Source organism: Cariama cristata, unplaced genomic scaffold (genome assembly GCF_000690535.1).
Source record: "Cariama cristata isolate BGI_N322 unplaced genomic scaffold, ASM69053v1 scaffold5609, whole genome shotgun sequence".
Taxonomy (NCBI): Eukaryota; Metazoa; Chordata; class Aves; order Cariamiformes; family Cariamidae; genus Cariama; species Cariama cristata.
Window position 1 is genome coordinate 1 of NW_009633906.1, and position 20,801 is coordinate 20,801.

Here is a 20,801-nt window from a genome sequence, read left to right on the forward strand (position 1 = left end):
GGGCTGAGACGTGAAGGAGATGTTGTGGGGTGGGATGTTTCTGTAGTATCAGGGGTCCTGGCGTGTCACCTCCCTCAAAAGGGGGGGGTTAGTGGGGTGAAAAGTGCCGGTGGGCTTAGGGCTTGAGGGAGCTGTACCCTAGGAGATGTGCTGAGTGAGCGGTAGAGGCCTCAGGAAGGCGTCTTGAGAGCCCCCAGAAGGAGGTTTGGGTGGTGGTCAGGAGGGAGGATGAAGGAAACCTGCCGGATCTGCGCCCGGGAGCTGTGTGGCAACCAGCGGCGATGGATCTTCCACACAGCAGCCAAGCTGAACCTCCAGGTGCTGCTCTCCCACGTCCTGGGCAGGGAGCTGTGCCGGGATGGCAAATCCGAGTTCGCTTGCAGCAAGTGTGCCTTCATGCTGGACCGCATCTACAGGTTCGACACCGTCATTGCGCGCATCGAAGCCCTCTCCATCGAGCGCCTGCAGAAACTGCTGCTGGAGAAAGACCGCCTCAAGTTCTGCATTGCAAGCATGTACCGCAGGAACAATGAAGACTCTAGCACAGACGACAGAGCTGGGGATGGGACTGTGGACCTTTCTAACCTGCCTGATGTACGGTATGCTGCCCTCCTTCAGGAGGACTTTGCTTATTCTGGGTATGAGTATTGGACGGATCAAGAGGAGCACAGCTTGGAGCCACACAGCTGCCATGCTTCAGAAGGAGTGAGTAACCGCCCGCGGCGCTGCCGTGGCTGTGCCGCGTTGCGTGTGGCCGATGCTGACTATGAAGCAATTTGCAAAGTGCCACGAAAGGTGGCCAGAAGCATCTCCTGCGGGCTGTCCAGCCGGTGGTCGGCCAGCATGGGCAACGAGGAGTCATCTGTGTGTGATGTGGCGGAGTCCACGAGTGCCAGAGTGCCTGTGGATGGGGAGAGCATGGAGGAAGGCACGCCTGCGTCCTCTGTTGAGTCTCTGGACACGACTGTGGAGGCAAGCCCTCCACAGCACAAGGATGAAGATGCAGATAAGGGGGTGAAAGGGAATGGGAAATGTGATGATTTCTCAGATGACCGCATGACCCCAAACTCTTCGCTGAGTGGGAACAGGCTGGAGCTGGCCCTCAGTTTGATCAAGACTTTGGACTACAAACCCCTTCAGAGCCCCCGAGGCAGCAGGCTACCTATTCCTGTGAAGTCCAGCTTGCCCCCTCCCAAGCTCAGCCGTGACTTGGCAGATGGCAGCGCTTCTGCTGGCTTAGCGTGTGCTGGTTCTGCCGTCCTGAATGCAGACAGAAAATCCTTTTCCAGAGCTCCTTTGGGCCTTTCCCTGGAGATTTGTGAACTGCAGGAGCTGTGGGATGACCTCTGTGAGGATTATATGCCGCTGCGGGTACAGGTAGAGGTCATTATGCTGCCGTTTGATTGAGCAGCATCCCTGTGGCCTGACACTGAGCCCACTAGGGATTCTTCTGTGCTGAGATAATACAGATAGCCACGTGTCGCTGAACCCAGGGCTAAGAATAGGCAGCTGGGTCCTTTTTAGGTGTGCTGCCTATCTCCTCTGTCATTCTCCCGTCGCCTGTTTCCTCTTTGTGTTCTGGGAAATTAACCTTCCTCCCCTCCATCAGCCCTCCCTGTCAGTGCAGCCTGCAAGATGGGTCTAAGCTCTTCACGTGCTTTGTCATTTTTTCTGCTGAGAAAACACCAGTTTCACTTCAGCTTTCTCTTTAAGAAGGCAGTGTGACTTTTACTCACAACTAAAGGGAGTGTTTTAAGCTTCTGGGCATGTGTTTTTCAGCAAATGTGTTTTCTTTGTGCCTGGGTAATGGTTCAGTGTTAGGAACGCCTGCCTCCAGAGCCCTGCCTCTGCAGATTAGACTTCCAACTTGCCTAACATGCAGATCCACGCAGGGATCTCTCGTGCGTGCCCTGCGGGAAAGGTGTTTTCCTTGCAGGTGGATTTGTGCCAGAGGAAGACTTTAGGGTTGGTATTCTAGATAATTGGTTTATTTTCTGATCCTTTGAAAAGATTCATCAATTAGTGGCAGGTGTTGCTGAGAGGCAATGAGAGCTCCTGCTTTCACAGGTCTTCCTGGTGCTGTTACCTGCTTCGACGGCAGTCCTCACGTAGCTCCAGATTGCCTCTGTTTTGCTGGCTTTAATGAAATCTTCATTACTATGCAGTCAAAAAGCTGAACTTGTAACTCCTTTACCACTCTCCTTAATGAATAGAAGGCCTCAGTCAGCTTCAATTCAGGAATATCCATGTCAGCCTAATTGCATTCCCATTAGCAGCCTTAGTGCTGTCTAATGCTCTAGGTAGCCTGGGGGATTAGAAAAATGCTTGCTTATTGCTATGGAAACTGTGGCTGTGCTGAATTACGCTTCCTATTCAGCCAGTGCTGCTTGCTGTCCCGTCTGTTTGGGCGTTTCCCAGAGCTGTGTGCTTTTTCCATAAAAGCCTGCTCAAAAAATGATGCTAGGGAAGAATGTATAAAAATTAATTTTCATCTAGTGCACAAAGGCATCGCACTGGCAGCCAGTGACTGAAGATGTGAAGCAGGGTATTGATGCTGTTCCTGTAGTCTGTGTTGCTTGCTACTAATTTTCACTGCTGGGGGTGTATTTATAGCATAAAAATAGGCTTTCTCTTAACAGAACGTGGCGTAATCAATGTGGCGCGTTTACAGCTTGTCTTTGTGTCACACATTGCCATCCTTGTCTGGGAACTGCATTTGAAGAATTTCTCCAACCTCCAGCCTCTGCCATCCAACCGTCCCTGCCAGGAATTCATCCTGCAGGATTTTTTACTACCTGTTTTTTGCCATGGCAGCAGCAGTTGTGGTCTTTGGTACAGGTTCTGGCAGAAGAGGGAAAGGGCTTAATCCTTTGGATGGCTTTAACAGCAAAAATGAGAAGTCGGATGCAGCTAGTAGACTAAATTGTTCTTGTATAAATTAATTATCTTTCTCTCTGTACAAGCAACACTAAAAGTCAGGTACTGCTGTCCAGTGATTCGTATACATAAATGCCTTTCTGGTAACGTGAAAGGAATATATAGGATATATGGTACCACAGTTCCCTTATTGCTTTTGCGAAACTGCAGTTCTTTAAATTTCCTGCTGTTAGATACAATGACTGAGAGCAATCTGGTGTCAGGGCATGTGACCTTGTAGATACTGTCTTCTTGGGCATTTTATTGAACCAACCAACAATTCTTCCCCTTCACCACTGCAGCCCCAGGAAAATGCCACCACAGCAAGCCTTCGTCAGACATGCTCTTGCAGCTGCTGGCAGCGAGGGAAGCGTTGCCCTACTGACAGTCGGTCTATTACCCACTGTTCTGGGCAGATGTGAGCTTGGCAGGTTTAGATAATGCTGTGATTATTATTCCTTTGGTTTTTTTAAACAAGTGTTCTGTCTAGGTTAGTGTGTGCTGACGTTGCTGGAGCGGTACTGCAGAGAGATTGTCAGTAAAATGCTGATGTCAGTAAAATGCTGGGGAGCTGTGCTCCTGACATGGCTGCGGTGAAGCATGGGGGAGGCAGCTTGGGCTTTGGGACTTTGGACTCTGGATCTTGCTCTGCCTTTCCCCTCCCTGCTCTTAGCTCTTCGCAGGCTTTCAGCTTATTTTTCTTTGGAATGTGCAGATTGTGAGGAAAGGTGTGTTTTCCGTTTCTTTTTTTTTTTCCCCCCTCCTCTCTGTTTTCTTTACATTGACCTTATTTCAAAGTAGCTGCTGTGTGACAGATTCCAACAGCTCTGCCTGTCTGATCTCAAGCCTTCTGGCTGGGCAAATTGGAAATTACGTGCTGTGACTGTTTAAGCTTTCACTAAAATCTTAACAAAACATCAGGGGATAGGGAAGCATCGCTTCTGTATGGGAGCTTCTGTATGTGAGAGGCAATGCACAGGCCTGGGGGAGCTCCCCTGCCCTACCTGCCTTTCCCAGCGACAGCGTTTCTGTGGCTGCTGAAGAAGAGGATTCAGTCTGGCAGGGCTAATCAGAGCTGACCGTTGTTCTCCCTGTGCTGTGCTGCCTGGAGCTGGGGCTACCCTGTGCGCTCTGAAAACCGCTGCCATGTTCTCACAGCCTCTGCACTGCAACCCTGCGCTTGCCGGGGCTCCCGCTTAAAACAGACACCGGTACAATCGATCTCGTATCGCTGATGATATTCAGGAGTGCTTAACGAGGCCTGTAAGGGCAGGGGGGGGTGGCTGGGTTTGAATGCTGCTCTAAGGAGTTAACAGTTCACTAGGCGGGAAGTAGCAAAATAGTAAGAAGGGATGACAAGGGATTAGTGTGTGCTCAGCCAGCAGGGTCTGGCAGGCCACGCGTCAGAAAGTAGGCTGTTTCCATTCTCAGTAAATGGGTATGTGTCGTGAAAAAAATCTCGGCTGTGGCACTGAATTTGCTACGTTTTGTGGAGCTGCAGGGAATTGCACATGGCGTGGGTGCCGGAGCGTGGGGAACTGTGAAGGAGAGCCCAGAGAATCACCAGTGGAGGGGTTCAGAGCAGGGTTGGCTGGTAGGTCATGGCAGGAGGGTAGCTGGCAGGAAGAATTGAAGGTTTTGGGCTGGATTAAGACAGAGAAGCTTGGCAGAACACGGGAAGAAGGAGTTTGGTGCTGGTTTTGAAGCTTTTTGAAGCTGCTGCAGGGCACATGGGAAGGAGAGGAGGTTTCAGGGATGTGGCTTGGGTGTGGGGTGCAGATCCGTCATCAGCTGGCAGACAGCGGTTAGAGCCAGACAAGCTGCTGGGTTCACAGTAGGGGAGCAAGGAGAGACAGGGAGCCCAACCAGAGCCTCGGGGCGGCAGGGCACTTTTGGCAGGGCAGGCAGAGAGCTGCCTGGTGCCAGCCAGCCACCTAGGTGAAGGGAGGCGCGGGCAGCATGATGTTTCGGAGACAGAAAAGCACAGTGGGGCATGTTTAAGCCCATGCTGCAAGGTCTATGAGGGCTGACAGCTGCAAAGAAGCAGCCAGTGCAAGACTTGAGCCATTTCTCTCCTTTATTTTCAGAATTTGCAGGATGAACGTCAGCAGCTGGCTCCAGGTGACCCTGCAGCGGGGGAGCATGTGTCCGATCTGCATACTGCAGAGCTGCAGGGCAAAATCCAGCAGTTTGAAGCTGCCAACAAGGTATTTCTTCATGGACAGCAAATTCAGTGCCTAGTGAGACTGATGTAGTTAGTATTGGAGGGTGCCTCCTGGCCTGCCCAGAGGCAGGCATCTGCACCTCTGTTCTGGCAAGGGTGTGCGCTGATGCTGTTGTCTGCCGGCTTGAGTTAAAAGCATTTACTTTTTTTCTGCAGCTGGGCTGTGTAAATTTTCTGTATTTATTTTTGCAAACCATTATTTTGGAAGAACTTCCCACTTGCTTGGTGAGCCTTCTGGGAGTTGGTGAAGGAGAGACGCACAGGGCTATTTCTCTGTCTCTTGGATTTGCATGGGCTGAGCCTGGTGCAGGAGAAAAGGGTACCTGCCTTTTAAGACAGCTGCCTTCTTTTTTCAAGCAGTAAGGGAGATCAGCGCAGAGTGGGTCCTGTTTTCATTTTGATTTAAAGGCTTTCTTAGGAAAGAAACACGCATTGGAGTTGTCTTGAGACAGATCAAATTTAACATGTATTGCGAGGGGTACATGTTCTTAGTTAAGCTTTTGAACTCTAAGGTAAATTATACCCACTGGGAAAACAGAGGGGTTAAATGGGAAAAAATATTGGGGTGGGATCTTTATGTAAATCTGGGGACAGCTGTAAGCCATTGAAGCTGCTAGAACCACAAAGATTGACGGGAATAAAGAGGCCGAGGGCCCATTAAATGCAATTGGAAGTGTTTAAACAAGTTAGGGGAGTGTCTCTTAGAGAAGAGGTGATGTGACAGGTGTGTAAACTGATGAGCAACAAGAGGAAATCATGTGGCAGCACCAGCTCCTTAAGAAATTGAGTCCTGAATAAGTTCCGAGTAAGATGCATATCATCCAAGACTGAGAATGCCAACAGCCAGCATGTTTAGAAATACTAACAAGTAGTTGCTTAAATGCACAATGTGCGCTGTGTCATGAACATTACAGTGAAAGCAGGGAACTGTGCTAAAACTGTTTGAGATGGTAGTCTCTTTAGGGTGAAAATGTCAAAGGCAAAAGTTTCTCAGGTTGTAAACAAGCACGGAGAGTAGTGAGGTGTTCCCCTTTGTTTGCAGCTGTGCTGTTGGCATGCTGGCACTGGCTAGAGTCTCTTGTGCTGGAGCCAGAACTTGAGGCTAAATAAGCCACTGATCTGATCAAAGGTAGAATTACCTAGATGAGCAGTTGCTGCAAGAGTGCCCGGGTGGTCAAAGGAGATGGTTAGAGAAGGGGCTGGGAGATTGTAAAGGGGCAGCTGCAATGCTCTGGAGGACCTCAGAAGCAAAGGGGACAGTTTCTAGAATGTGTAGCTTCTCCATGTTGGGTTTTTCTTTTTTTCAGACCTCTTGGGAAGTTTTGGGGCTGAAGCAGCCCCTTTCCTCTTAAGGGAACAGAAACAAATGATAGAAATTGGGAAGACTGCTGGGAAGTCTGAGCAAGACTCTCCTGGAGTGTGTGGAAGGCAGTATGATTTGTGAACCCAAATCCAAGCCTGGAACCTCCGCCCTGCACGTGGGGCTGCATTGGAGGGACCAGAAGCACTGGAACAGTCCTGTGGAGGGACTGAAGGCTTTGTGTTTACTCAACGGTCTCCACCCAGCTCAAACAGTGTTTACAGACTCTAGAGGGAGCTGCGTTGATCTTGGTCTGGTGAACACCTGGGCTGTATGGACTTGAGTAAGGAGTGGAAGGAGTCCTAAGGATGTTTATGTACAGCATTAGGCAGGATTAAGAAAACAACATATTTCTGTTTTCAGTTGTTACAGGAAAAGCTGAATGAATTGAATTTTGAATTAAAATCTGTCCAAGAAACATCACAGAGGCAAGATCGTACAATCCAGAATCTGAACGAGGCCCTGAAGAGCAAAGAGAGTAAGGTAATAGTTTTGGGTGGACAGGCTGGTACTCGCCAAAACAGGAAAGTGTGCTAGCTCTGTAGGCAGTGACTGAAGAGGAATGTTTAAGCCATTGCTTGGCATCCTGGATCTCAATAAATTATTTCTTGCAAAGCTCTTGCTTTTGTGTGGTGCTGACATTTGTCATAATGCGTGCTGAAGGCTTGGGATGGGGCAGTTTGTGCTTGGTTGCCAATGACTGGGCTTCCTGTCCTTTCACTTGTAGACAGAAGAGCTGTACCGTATCATCGAAGGGCAGAATGAGACAATGGCCAAGCTGCGGGACATGTTACATAGAAGCCATCTGGGACAGTTGCAGGTATGTCCCTGGAAAGCCTCACATATATCAGGTTTCATTCCTCAGGGATCCTGATTTTTAAGTCCCTCTCGCGAAGTGAATCTTTGAGTTTCTTTGCTTCCCACTCTTGTTAGATATCAGAGAGCCCACTTTCGTCCCAAGAGCAGCAAACGTCACTGCTAGATATTCAGAACACACTTTTCTGCACCAAGCTAGAGGTGCAGAAAATGAAAAGAGCACAGCGCCAGAAAGAGCATCAACTGGCTGAAGCCAAGAGAGCAACCCAGCTCCTAGAGACCATGGTGCATGAGGAAGAGCAGCAGAAAGAGGCAACGAGGAAACACAACCAGGTATGACAAGCACTTAGCCTGGAAGTCTCTGAGTTTACACGACTTAAGAAGCACTGATGTAGTCAGTACTCTGCTCTTATTCATCATACCCTGGGAAATGAAATAAGTTCAAACTTCATCAGCGCGGAAGTGTGTTTTGAGATGTGAAAGCTGTAGTATTGCAGAGTATCTTTGGCTGTTCCCGCAGCCCTTTTTGCTCTTGGCTTCTTCAGGTTGGCCTGCTGTTTACAGGTCTGTGGAGGGCTGACTGCCAAGGTCTGTGCTTTTCCCTTGCAGGAGCTGCGTGCTGTGGTACAGCAGCTGCAGGGAGAGCTGCAGGACAAGGCTCAGCAGCTCCAGACTGTGGAGTGGGAGAAATGCCGTGAGCTGCAGGCCCAGGAGGAGAGAGTTCAGCATTTGAGTCAGCGTCTGGCTCGCAAGGAACAGCTTTTGCAGGTGAGATGCAGAAAGATTCAAACTGAGCATAACTGGTCAGGGCCCTTGCTCTTCCTTTGGTATTTGGCAATGCAAAAGTCAGTCTGTAGCTTTCACGCACGCCCTTTGAAGGAGGGAAGGAAGGAGATGCTTCTGGGCTCCCAAGATGAGGAAGAAGGCACGGGTATCTGAGTACGTCAGCCCACACCAATGCCTGGTGAGCCCTGGCAGGCGCTGGTCAACCAGCCTCGGGTGCTGCGACTCTACTACCCTCTAATGGGGGGAGTAGAGCAAATGTAGAGTGGAGGCAGTTAGCCCTGATTCTTCTGTGCTGCTCTCTGTGGGGGTTGTGGACTGACAGTTGTGCTAGGGAGGTGTGTGTGTTTGACCTCTAGGAATCGAGGGAGCTTCTGCAATGCCAGCAAAGCCTGGACAAGAGCCCTGCAGCCATGAATGCCATGTTGGAGAAACTGCAGCAGCGAGTCAATGACAGGGATGCTGCTCTGGAGGTAGGCACAGTCTGTTGGTGGTGTCTCAGTTTTCCCTGAGGCTCAACCTTTGGGCTGCCATCAGCAGTGCAGCTCCAGGCTGACCCCAGGGGTGAGCAAGTCTTCTACATGCTCTTCATGGCTCAGCCTTCCAGAGGAGTCCTCTGAAGGGAGAGCTGAGGTGCCCCACGCAGTGAGTGATGGGCTGCAGAGTCCTGCTACCCCCCATTCTGAGTGATCGCCCCCTCTCGCCCTAGCGAGCAGTAGATGAGAAGTTCTGTGCCCTGGAGAAGAAGGAGCAAGAGCTGCAACAGCTCCGTCTCTCAATAAGGGAGCGTGGAAGTGACCTAGAGAGACTGCGCAATGTCCTGTCCAGCAACGAGGCCACTATTCATGTGAGTGCTTGTACCTGGGCGTGCAGAGTCCAACCTGGCTGTGGTGTGGTGCTAGACAGACCTTCTTGTGAGTGCTCTGGTTGTTGCTGGGGAGAGCAGCTGCAGGGTGTTGGCCTTCCTCTGGCTCTGTGTGCAGGGCAAGTTCTTGGGTCACGGGTGTTTCTGGGCTGGGTGTAGAGGTGAGTGTGGTGTCTGGAGAGGACGGGGTGAATCTTTGACTCCACTAGCAGGAGAGACTGGTATTTCTAGTTCTGCTTAATTCAGGATAAAATCTCTGTCCCTGGTTGAGCTGCTTCTGTTGTCATCCCTAGAGCCTGGAGAGCCTCCTGAAAGCCAAAACCCTGGAACTAGAGCAGGTCTCAGCAACCTGCCAAAACCTGCGCTGGCTCAAGGAGGAGATCGAGGCCAAGTCCTGCAGCAGGCAAAAGGAGCAGGAGGGGATCATCCAGCAGCTGCAGACCTGCCTGCATGATAGGAACAAGGAAGTGGAGGTAAGACCTTAGCTTGGCTTCCTGAGCCTTCAGCCAGTTTGTCCTGCAGAGCGAGTGGTCCCAAACCAGGGCCTTCTGGCTGCCTGCCTCTGAGGAGGGCACTTGAACCTGTGCCCAGTGCTTTGGAAGCTGGCTGCTTTTGACGCCTGTAAATACCTGTGCTTGCTGAGACGCTGCTCTCAGCTACACCCAGGCTGAAGCTCTGTTCATCCTTGGAACATCTTGCAGTTTGATGGTAGCAACGTCTCTCCATCTCTCCCTTCTTCCCCCTTGTTCAGGAGCTTACAGCAACTCTGCTGTGCAAGCTGGGCCCAGGACAGAGTGAGGTAGCAGAGGAGCTGTGCTTGCGTCTCCAGCACAAGGAGAAAATGCTGCAGGATCTCCTCAGTGACAGGAACCGTCAGACCATGGAGCATGATGCTGAAATCCGGGAGCTGCTGCAGGCCCTGAGCACCAAGGAACAGCAGAGCAGAGTGAGTTGTGTGCAGCGCTGCAGTGAGGAGGCTGGGGTGGGTGGCTCTGCCTTGCATTAAGCGAATAGAAGCTGCTCTCTGGCTGCTGTTGGCGTAGCCTGGTGGAGCTGCTGAGTGTTGAAGAGCCACGTGAGATGCCATGAGCTGTTTCTAGGATGGTCTCAACCCATCATGTGGGAGCAGTTATGAAGCAGCAGCTCTTGTGTTGTTCAGGTGTCAAGTCCCTGTCATTAAGTGGACTGGGCAGAGTTTGTGTGTGTGCTGGGGAAGGAGGTGCAGATCCTCCTAGATATGTGTGTTCCTGGGCTTGGGGCAAGCAGAGGGGTCTTGGGAGGGTCACTGCTTCACGTGGCTGTTACCAGACCAGAAGGGAAGACTCTGAGCTGTTTCCTGTGTAGCACAGAAGTCTGAGGAAGCTCTGCTCATTGCCTTTTAACTTATGCGTTAGGCAAACTAGTGCATGGTCTGGGGCGTGTAAATGACATTTAAAGAGCCACAGTTCCTACTCTGCCTACTCTTGCACACTGGGTGCAGTTCAGTGTTACCCAAGAGTGTCCTTTCATAAAAAGGAAGCTAAAAGGCTAGACACTGCCTCCTCTTCGTTGTCTGTCCGCTGTCTTTCTCCCCTCCTGAATGGGGTGAGAGAAACTGAGGAGCTTGTTCCTATGTAGGTAGAGGCTGAGCCCTGCTGCAGCTGTCTGGCAAGTAGAGATGGGAGGGCTGCAGTGGAGTTGCTGTGAGTGGCCAGGAGCAGTAGCTCCCAGGCTGGTTTGCAGAGCACTTCTAGTCTCAAGTGGCAGTTAAATATTGAGATGGTTTCCCTTAATCTCTATGAAAGGTGAGGGACAGGGATCCTACCCCTGGTCACAGCCCTGCCTTCCTCTGTTTCTCCCACTCAATCAGGTGGCTGCTGAGAAGATGGCGCACGCTTTGACCGAAAGGAGCTGCGAGTTACAACTCCTACGCCAGCACGTGTTGGGGAAGGAGCCTGTCGGGACCCAGTCAGCTGGTGCAAGGCTGTTGAAGCAGGACAAACAGCCCATACAAGTAAGAATCGTGCACAGTGTTTCTCTGCCTGTGGCCTCGGGTCTCCAGAGAGAACTGGTTGCCACAGAAGGAAATGGGACAGAGTGGAGCACCACAGAGAATGATAGAAATGGAAGTGGGATTAGAGAAGAGACTTCCTATAGGAGGAAGAGAAGAAACTGAGGAGCAGAAATGCTGCCTGGATGTTCTGATCTTGATTCCACCAGCCTTTGTCATTCAGTGTCTCCTTTCGTTTTGATCAGGCAGTATTTGAGTCCTTAGGGCATGTGAAAGTATGAAAGAAATCCACCCTCTGACCTTCCAGCACTGACCCAGTCCTTCCTTGGGCTGGGCTGCCTCACTGTATTGTAATCCCCTCCCTGACATTGTCACATTCTGGAGGGGACAAGAGAGCTAATTTTAGGTCCCACTAATTCTTGGCAGAGCCTGCTGGCTGTTTGCTGTCGCTTCCACAATTGGAGTTGGTATTTTTAAAGCAGCTTTGCTAAAAACCCCTTTGAGGCTGAACACAACTCCGAAGCTGCATATGCTATGCCCCTACTTGAGCAGCTGTTAATGGTTTATTGGTGAGCTGTATGTTGAACGTTTTTAAGCAGCTGTAAACAGGTTGCTTGTTTCTATTCCTAGGATCAAAGTGAGCTCTAGAGACTTCCAGTGATGTGTATATGGGCCAAGCTCTGTGTTTTCCTTCCTGCATGGTCCCTCTGGGCCATGCCCTTGATGAAGATGTAGTTCTGTAGAATCTCAGTGGAAAGATGGGTTTGCTGCAGTTGAGTGAAACCTGTTTAATCCTTAGTGTGAAGACACTCACTGCCAGCAACCTCCCAGTGCCAAATTAAACAAGGCCAGCACCCTGTTGCACACACATACAGCTTCTATGTTGGGTGCAATTCACTTGTCCCCACTGCCTGGCTAGATCCCCTTCATTGGTTTGTCACAGTTCAGAGGCGTCAATAAAGCACCCAGCAGCTTTACTGCGATCCTGGAGCTCTGGGGAAGCTGCAATTTCTAGGTTCCCCATAAAGGTGCAAACCTGGAGGCTTTTGTATTTTCAGGAAATACTGCAAAGAGCTTGTGGAGCTACAGCCGTTGCCGAACCCCCACAGGGCGACAGCAACTGCAGAACAGAGGGAGGTGAGTGTGGTGACAGCTTCTTTCAAGGTCCTCAAACATGCCCAGGGCTTTTTGCTGTGGCGGAAACATGGTTCCATGAAACTGGGAGAGAGTAAAGAGCTTTGAGCAAGAGTGAGTGTTTTGAAATAAAGCTGTGCCTCCTCTTTGGGTTATGGTTCAGGGATGTCTGGGGATGGGAGTATGGGAAAGAGAAAGGCTGGTGTCCGGTTTGAGGTGAGGTGCTTCTACTGAAGAGCTGATCCTGACCAGTGAAAGGTTTTTGACTTTATGGTTCAGGCTGGGCTGAGACAAGTGCAACTGGTTTGGGTTTTGCCTTGGGGCCAGGACACCTGAAGTTTGCCGGGGTAGGACAGGAGGCCTGGGATGTTGCTGTTGCTTTGGGCTGCTGTTTAAGGATCAGGCAAGGAAGAAGAGTGTTTACTAAGAGGCAGTGTGATGGGGAGTACAAGCATTGTGGACTTATCTTGCCAAAGAGGGATTCTGTCTGATCCCTGGGGTCAGAGCTGACATAATGGTATCCCTGCAGTAATCAGGCTGTCTTTGCAGTTACAACGTCAGCAGCAGAACTGGAGAAGGATCTTGTTAATGCCAAAGAGGAGCTGGCACTAATGGCGAAGAAGGAAAGGGAAAGCAGGGTGAGCTTGTGATGGAGCCTGTGCTGATCTCCCTTGCTTACAGGAGACCATTGCGCTGCCCCTCACTGGAGGTTTTGGACCCTGCTATTGTGAGGGTATCCCCAGTGAGAGAAACAGGGTAGCAGCTTGCAGTGGGGTGTTGGCTTTCCAAAGTCTCACGTGGACTTCTCTTCCCTCCCTAGCGGGAGCTCACTGCTCTCCAGTCCGTCGTGGCCACGCAGGAGGAAGAGCTGCAGGTGCAGGCCTCAGATATAGAGTCCTTGACCAGGACCATTCAGATCAGAGAGGACCTCATCAAGGTGAGATAACATGTTATGCTGGGTCAGTTCCGCCTGGGAGGGCTGCAGAGGACTCTCTTCTTTCCCCACATCCTCAGAGTAATGTGGCTGGCTGGCCACGGACAGTGCTGCTGGTTTGCCTACAGTCCTCTGTGTTACGTTGGCCAGAAGGCAAAGGCCCCAGACCCCAGAGTGTGATTATCTGGCTTTTTACTCCTTGTGTACGAAACACCCTTCTTCAAGAGTCATTTAAACAGAGTGGTTTGTGTCCCTTCTCAGTTCTTCCTCCAGGCTGTTTTCTGTGCTGAATACACTCTGGGTGCTTTGGCATTTCTGTCTTAGGAGACCTGGGTCTTTCCAAACACTGGAAACTTTTGGCAGTTGCGTTCCAGGGAGGATTACGAACGTCCAGCTGTCCTTGTTACTGATCCCTTCTTCACAGAGCTCTCCTGCTGTTGGTTTTCAGAATCTGCAGATGCAGCTGGTGGATCCTGAAGAAATTCCAGCCATGGAAAGGCTGACACAAGAGGTGCTGGTGCTTCGGGAGAAAGTGGCCATAGCAGAGTCACGAGGACAGGAGGCTACTGGAAACAGAAGGCAGCAGGTAGTGTGCCATGTGGGGCAAGCTTGGATGTGTTTAATTTCTTCTGATGCTCAGTTATGAGACTTTGTTTTCAGCCTTTGGACATGCTGAGATGTACTTGTTCTGTGTATGATAGGGGGAATATGGAGGAGAGGATTGGTTCCCTTTAGCACTTGTTTTGAGGGCAGTCTTTTGGGAGTCTAGGTGTGACACTGATCAGCTTGATCACTTGGACACAAGCAAGAGAGGAAGGGGAAGCTCCTATTTCTCTGAGGCAGCTAGGTGCCTCCTTTGGTTTCTGTCTCTCTAAGTGTTGCATCTTGTCTCTTCTCTCCAACCAGTTGTTACTGATGCTGGAAGGGCTGGTGGCTGAAAGAAATCGGTTAAATGAGGCTCTCCAGGCAGAGAGGCAGCTCTATGGCAGCCTGGTGAAGTTTCACATGCACCCAGACAGGTAAGTGAGGCTGCCTTGGCTCCGTGCTGCCCTGCTCCGCTGCTGGGGCAAGCGTGGGTGGTCCAGTGGGGCAATCCCTGAAGCAGTAATCGTTCTGCAAGTCTGAGAGCCCTCAGTGGGAAAGTAGTAGCCTAGACAAAGAATCGGACAATTGCAGCTTTGGGAGTCCAAGTTTTAGGCTGCCTTCTTCCCTTGAAGAGGCTGCAGTGGCCAGTTTTAAATGCTATGTAAACTTGCTCCATTGCCACCTCTTGTTCAGGCCTTGGGATTTCCATCTCTGTTCCCTGGCTTATCCCTTTCCAGCTCAGTTTCCCAGCCACACTTGACCACCTTTCAGAGGCTGCTGTCAAATTCCCAACCAACTGTTGTGTTGACAAGGATCTATCTAGGTGCTTATCCAGGCGGTTGTCCCACAGCGCAGTACGGCCTGCATTCTCTGTTCTCTGCACTAATCCCCTGCCCTTCATGGGGCTGCAGCCTCTGGGATATTTGAGCTACCTGATAGCAAGAGAGCAAATAAGTGGAGTGCTTGGGTAAGTACTGAAGAACAGCTGTGACTAGGAGTCCCCTGCCATGGGCCGGAGCCTTTTTTGGGGATGGCTGTGCTCTGGGGAGGTTTAGAGGTGAAGCAAGAGGTGGCTGAGCTGCCTGGGGAGTGTGCAGGGCCCGTGCCTGGAGTAAGTGGCAGTCCTGGATGGAGGGGCCGATTTGGTGTGCGCTTGCTGCAGCCTGTCTAACCCTCTTCCCTTTTGTGCGGCGTGTCTGCTTAGCACTGCGAGAGACCACACTCTGCAGGTGGAGCTGGAGGGGGTCCACGAACTCCGGGGACAGCTGGAAGAAGCTCTTGGAAGAAGCTTGGAGCGTTTGAGCAGGCTGGAGACACAGGGCGCCATAGGAGGTGGGGAACAGGAGCGTGTGAGAGTCCTACCCCAGCATGCCTTCTGAGCACTGGCGCTCGCCCGCCTGCCACGGAAACGGTTCACTAACTGAGCGAGCCTGTCTCACTGACTCTGGGAGGGTTGCTTTGGTACTTAGTAATGGTACGATAGAACTGGTGCAGGGCTTTCTTGTTTTGTTTTTGAGCTGCTTTGGAATCGGCGATCAGTGCAATCCACCTGTGTCTCGTGTGTGTTCCTGTCTGACCCACCCTGGTGGCCACTGATGTATTTGCACATTCAAATCATTCCATTTTAGTTGATTTCCCTCTACCTCCCTTCTCCTCCCACCGCCATGGGCCAAATAAAGATTCCCTTTCTCTGAAGGAAACACCAAATGTTTTCTATCATCTCCCAAGTGCATGAGTGTGAGTTTTTGTATTCCTTCACCATTTTTCTTACCTAGTGGCATCCCCCTCTTGGGTTGATGGTGGCTGGCCCAAAAGGAGAAGGTATATATGGAAAAGTGGGTTCCAGAGCCAGAGAATTTGAGAAGGGCCACAACACCTGGTGGCACTTGTCTGGGGCTCTTACACGAGTTTGAATGTAGAACCAACGATGCATTTTATGCTTAAACCGATTACTACTTTAGTATTGATGATTTTTTATTTCCCTCCCCCCCCAGTTGTAAGCTGTCTCAGCCTAGCTTGCAAGTGCCTTCAAGGGAGAGCTTCCTCTTCTTTTTGACAGATGATTTGGGGTGACTGAGACCTGTCCCTGCTGCCAGGGTCTGGGCTGGGTCTGCTCCCCGACTTGTACGCACACATCTGACTCACAGGCTTCACACGCCCCTTGGGCAATGGGCAGGGCCCTATTTCTGCTTTGCTGGGGACGGTCCCACTTGGCACCACTGCATACCTTTTCTAGGGCATCTTTCACCTCCTCCGGGAGTGTTGGGGCTGGCATGAGAGCTGAAAAACAACAGCAACAGCTTTCTGATGACCAGCGCTTCCTGCTTTGCTGGGGACGGTCCCACTTGGCACCACTGCATACCTTTTCTAGGGCATCTTTCACCTCCTCCGGGAGTGTTGGGGCTGGCATGAGAGCTGAAAAACAACAGCAACAGCTTTCTGATGACCAGCGCTTCCCATATGTAGCAGGCTGTGTCATACCTGATGACTTCCCAGGGTGGAAGGAGCAAATTTTGTACCTCTGAGGATCAGCTGTGTCATACCTGATGACTTCCCAAGGTGGAAGGAGCAAATTTTGTACCTCTGAGCATCTGTTTCTGCTTGCTGGGGAAGCTGAACTAGGAGTGGGTGGAGCAGAAGAGCTCCATCTCACTGGGCTGCACTACCTGGACCTGTGACTGCTCTGCTGCCCATCTCCTTCTGACTGCTTCCCATGGCACCACCTATCCCATGCCTTGCACTCCTGCTGAGGTCGTCTCCTCCCTGCCTCAGACAGGGATGGGAGGGAGCACAGCTCTCCCTTCACACGCAGCAGGTCAGCACTGCTCCTCTGGGTCCGCACCTAGCTGTGTGGTGAGTTCAGCAGTTCTCATGTGGCTTGAAGGGACACAGCTGGTGGCTGCTGGGCAGCTCTGGTACTTGGTTAGCTTTTCCTTTCTTGTCTTTCATCTCATTCCCTTCCTCTCACTTTGTAGCACCATTTTCTCTTTCTCCTTCTGCCTCTCACTTTGTAGGAGCCTTTGTGTCCCTGTCCTTATCTTTCCATCCTCCCTTCTCCATCCTGGCTCTGATGCCCAGCTGGCTCCCTGGTGCCTTGGGTACCATGGAGCCCAGGACCCAGCACAGAGTCATTGGCCTGGCATGAGAGAAGCCTTGGCTGATGCTCCAGCAGCTCCCATCTCTTCTTGTGTGTGTTTTGCTGCAGATCTGTCCCTGGCCTCTGCCATCCCTGCTGTAAAGTGCCCCACAGAGGAGCATTATCTTAGGCTGAGGTGTCCCAGCTTTTCTGCTCTGTTCTTTAGGGCCTCCTTTCATCCCTGATATCCCTGGCTGTGCACTCCTCTGCCCTGCAGGAGGACCAGCCTGAGCATCCCATGCCGGAGAGCCTTCTCTGTCAAACTGTGCAGTGTTTTGTGCTGTCTCATAGCTCTTTGTGAAGGTCTTTTCTCAATTTCCCTGGGGAATCTTCCTTCCCTTCCCTTGTTCCCAGCAGCATGAAGACTTCCAGCGCAGCCAATGCACCTGGGTGTCCTGTGCCTGTGGGCCGTGTGCAATTTCCAAGCCATGCAATTAATTCTCCTTGCCTTCAGGCTAGATATGAAAGACAGAGGAGTCTCTGAAAAATAGTGCTGGGGTTACATCTCTTATCTCCTTTGCTGGTAATACACAGACAGCTGAGCAGCCCCTCTCCCTTTTGAATTCACACCTTGGTGTGCTCCTGCTGCTATGGAGGGCTCAAGCACTCAGGGAAGAGCAGCTTGGGCAGTCTGCCCTGCATGCACACTTCTCTGCTCCCCCAGCGCCAGCTTCCTCCTCCTCCTCCCATGTTTTGTTTTGGTTTTTTTTTTCCCCTTGAGATTTGCACTCCCTTTTTCTGCCCCGGTGCTGGAGGGCATGCAGAGCTGTGGGCAAGGCTGAGAAGTGGGGTGCTGTGTTCTCGCACAAGAGGTGGTTATCCTGTGTCCCCAGAGCAGCTGTGCTGGCTCTGAGCTGCCCTGCCCTGGCCTCTCAGCCATGGTGACCCAGCTTGAGAGCCATGTGCACATGGCCCTCAGTGCCCCCCTCGCCCCAGCAAAGCCTGCAGCTGAGGGTCCGCATCCCCTCACCCTTCAGGACCCTGTGGGCACTGAGCTGTAGCCCTGGATGGTTTGTCACCTGGCAGGTTGTGTCCCTAGGGGCTCACGGGGCTGCGCTTTGGCTGTGCTGAATGCCACCCATGGGGAGCTGCTTCTCCAGTGAGGTGCTGTTGTCACTTCCAGCTGCCTTTAATTGCTTTGCTCCTGGAACAGCGCTTCTCCGTGACAGCTGTCCTTGCTCCCTGGGGCACAGCTGTTTCCGTGATCAGGCTCCACTGTGCAGAGTGATATCTGCCCAGGCTCGGCAGTGAGGTGCCCCTGATTTTTGCAACCTCCTGGTAGTTGCTTGTCACGAGTGGGTCTCCTGAGCGTGCCACCTTCCATGTGCACAGCATGCTGTGCAACTGCCTGCCCTGCTGCAGGGCGAGCTCCTGGCTGGTCCTCGGCTCTCCCTACCCGGAGCCGTATGCTTCCCTGCTGGCTTCTCCTTCACCAGTGATGTTTTGGCCTCTTTCCTGCCAGGATTTCTCTGCATCCCGCTGCTCCATGTTCAGCCTTGCCTGCAAGCTCCAGACCTGATGGTGATGGGTTTGGGCATGGGCAAAGCAGCTGCATGTCCTGTGGGGCACAGACAGCTGCAAAACCTGGCCCTGCACAGCTCAAGGGGGTGGTCCAAGCTCCCCTCTCCCTGGGGAGAAGAGGGATTGGGGGTACACCTGTGTCCCAGCCCAGGCAGTCTGAGCCTAAACAGACCAGGCAGGGCCCTGCAGCTGGGTGGGAGGAAAGCTGCCCAGAGAAGAGGTACAAGCCCTCGCTTGAGGCTCTGCACCAAGGAGCCATGAGCAGAGCTGTGTGCAAGCAGAAAAGTGTGCCCCCAGCTCAACTCTGTGGGGCAGGATGGGCCCAAGCCCCCTATGCACTGTGGTATGGGATGCAAGTGTCCCTTTAGCTCTGCTGCAGCTCTGCAAGGCCAGCGCAGGGCTTGCAAAGAGCCCAGTACCGTGCACGACAGCAGGGCTTGAGTGGCATGGGCAGAGTGGCTGTCGGTGCCCTGCCCGGGCAGGGGGGTCGTGTGGGTTGCACCCCCATGCACCGGGGCAGTGCCAGCGAGGCTCTCTGACCCAGCACATGCTGCTGCTGCTGGCTGGAGCTTGTGAAGTGGCTGCAGGGTGGATGGCATGTGTGTTGGGGCAGCAAACACGAGGTGGTGTGAGGCCAGAGATGTGGATTGGGCAGGTGGCATCCCTGGGGCTGCAGGCAGCTGGGGCTGTCCCCTGTCCTTGGTGCAGAGCCAGCACAGGGTGCTGGGTTGGAGCTCCAGCATGCAGAGGGGGTGGCAGGGCATAGGGACAGTGGGGAGACCGCAGTCCTGCTGCGTGTGCCCCAGCACCAAGCACCCGCCCTGGGGCAGCCCAAAGTAGCCACGGGCATCACCAGGGAGGAGGGGACAGAAGCAGTGCTGCCGTTGCCACTGCTTTGAGCACCTTGTTGTGCTGTGCTGTCCCCTAGGTCAGGCCACAGGCGCAGATGCTGATGATGCCAGCGCCAACTTCACCAACAGCATCAAGGAGGAGGCAGCGCACGGTGCGGCAACCCAGCATGTGAGTCAGGGCAGCGTGGTGCCGGGAACAGGGGTGGCAGAGTTGGGCACTGCACTGCTGCAGGATGGTGTCCTAGCCCCTTTGGAAATGTCCCTGTCACTCTCTGTCTTTGTCCCTCTAGAGCAGCATCCGGGCCCCTAAGGAAAGTGGGAGCACTGAAAGGACCCTGATGGGGAGCACAGTACCCGCCGTGCCGGAGCAGGAGCTGCAGGCAGAAAAGGAGCTGCGGGAGTTGAAGGGGCAGCTGGCCGGCTTCTCCTCTGTCTCCCACATCAGGCAAGAGCCCTTGGACATCGGAGCCAGATGGTGGCCGTGACTTGAGGGGGGTACCCTGCATCCCGGCCCCTGCCTGCCCTTCACAGTGCCTTGTGTCCCCAGGAAGGCGATGCTGAGCCTGTGCCTGGAGAATGCGGAGCTGAAGGAACGGATGGGTGAAGCCACGTCGCTGCTGGAGAGTGGGGAGCAGGAGGAGGCTGGGCTGGGCAGCCCCCTGGCCCCTGAGCCCCGCAGGCTGCAGCAGAAGAGCCGCAGCACCCTCAGGGACCGCCCAGCTGGCAGCAGTGGGGATAGCCAGGGGGTTCCGACAGAAAGGGGAGCTGTGCCCACCAAACGTCCGGCACTGGAGGCAAGATCCCAGGGTGACATGCCCAAGAGACCCTGCCCTGGTACCCCAGGAGGAAGGGATGGGAGCCATGTAAGTGCCCTGGGCACAGGAGACCAGGATGGGGATAGAGATGGGGATGGAAAGGCTCTCACAGCCCATCTCCCCTCTGGCAGGCAGAGGGCACGGTCCCTGGCAAGGGCTGGCTGGGGCTGGGCACAGAGCTGTGCTCCCAGGTGGCACAGGGCCAAAGGCTGTGCCAGGAGCTGCAGGACAAGCTTGTCGCCTCGGAGGCCACGGTGCGGGCACAAGCTGAGCAGCTGGAGAAGTACCACGTCCTGCTCCGTGAGTTAAAACCCTGGGTAGAATGGGGGGTTTGGGCTGAGCCTGGCATGCCCTGTGTACTGTGCTGTACACTGGGCAGGGGTGGTGAATCCTGCCCGGAGGGGGACCCTGAGCTGATGGAGCTGCCCAGCAGGTGAACCCCACGCCCAGCAGCTCAGCAAGCAAGTGCAGGTGGACTTTCAGGACCTGGGCTACGAGACGTGTGGGCGAAGTGAGACTGAGGCTGACCGAGACGAGACCACCAGCCCCGGTAAGGAGAGGGAGGGTTCTGGGAATCCCTGTGCCTTGCCCACCTGGCATGGAGAAGTGACACTGTGCCCCGTCCTCTCTGCAGAGTGTGAGGAGCCGGACGTATTCAGCGAGCCCAGCATGGGCGAGGAGCCAGGGTCCCCGTGCCGGCCAGGGATGCTGAAGGCAGGCAAGGCTGCCCGGAAAGCTGTGGCCCCAGCAGACGTGGGCGCCCTGCACCAGCACATCCAGGACCTCAAGGCACAGCTGCTCAATGCCAACAAGGTGATCCAGAGCCTGCAGCGCCGTGCCCGCTCCATCTCCGTCACCAGCGGCTACGCCT

At 53.1% G+C, this 20,801-nt stretch overlaps 1 protein-coding gene across 1 annotated transcript in view; it reads left to right on the forward strand.

Annotated features, from left to right (window-relative positions):
* Positions 1 to 228: 228 nt before the first annotated feature.
* LOC104166852 (myomegalin-like) overlaps positions 229 to 20,801 on the forward strand; it is a gene marked incomplete at its 3' end in the record, with an annotated part of 21,932 nt that continues 1,359 nt past the window's right edge. The window contains exons 1-23 of the mRNA XM_009706942.1: positions 229 to 1,377; positions 5,004 to 5,123; positions 6,864 to 6,983; positions 7,228 to 7,320; positions 7,434 to 7,649; positions 7,926 to 8,084; positions 8,459 to 8,572; positions 8,809 to 8,946; positions 9,258 to 9,437; positions 9,716 to 9,910; positions 10,814 to 10,957; positions 12,013 to 12,091; positions 12,638 to 12,726; positions 12,909 to 13,025; positions 13,471 to 13,608; positions 13,929 to 14,041; positions 14,812 to 14,939; positions 19,193 to 19,284; positions 19,406 to 19,560; positions 19,663 to 19,861; positions 20,062 to 20,230; positions 20,361 to 20,480; positions 20,565 to 20,799. Coding sequence (XP_009705244.1) covers positions 229 to 1,377; positions 5,004 to 5,123; positions 6,864 to 6,983; positions 7,228 to 7,320; positions 7,434 to 7,649; positions 7,926 to 8,084; positions 8,459 to 8,572; positions 8,809 to 8,946; positions 9,258 to 9,437; positions 9,716 to 9,910; positions 10,814 to 10,957; positions 12,013 to 12,091; positions 12,638 to 12,726; positions 12,909 to 13,025; positions 13,471 to 13,608; positions 13,929 to 14,041; positions 14,812 to 14,939; positions 19,193 to 19,284; positions 19,406 to 19,560; positions 19,663 to 19,861; positions 20,062 to 20,230; positions 20,361 to 20,480; positions 20,565 to 20,799 — 4,262 coding nt within the window. The remainder of the gene's footprint in view (positions 1,378 to 5,003; positions 5,124 to 6,863; positions 6,984 to 7,227; positions 7,321 to 7,433; positions 7,650 to 7,925; positions 8,085 to 8,458; positions 8,573 to 8,808; positions 8,947 to 9,257; positions 9,438 to 9,715; positions 9,911 to 10,813; positions 10,958 to 12,012; positions 12,092 to 12,637; positions 12,727 to 12,908; positions 13,026 to 13,470; positions 13,609 to 13,928; positions 14,042 to 14,811; positions 14,940 to 19,192; positions 19,285 to 19,405; positions 19,561 to 19,662; positions 19,862 to 20,061; positions 20,231 to 20,360; positions 20,481 to 20,564; positions 20,800 to 20,801) is intronic.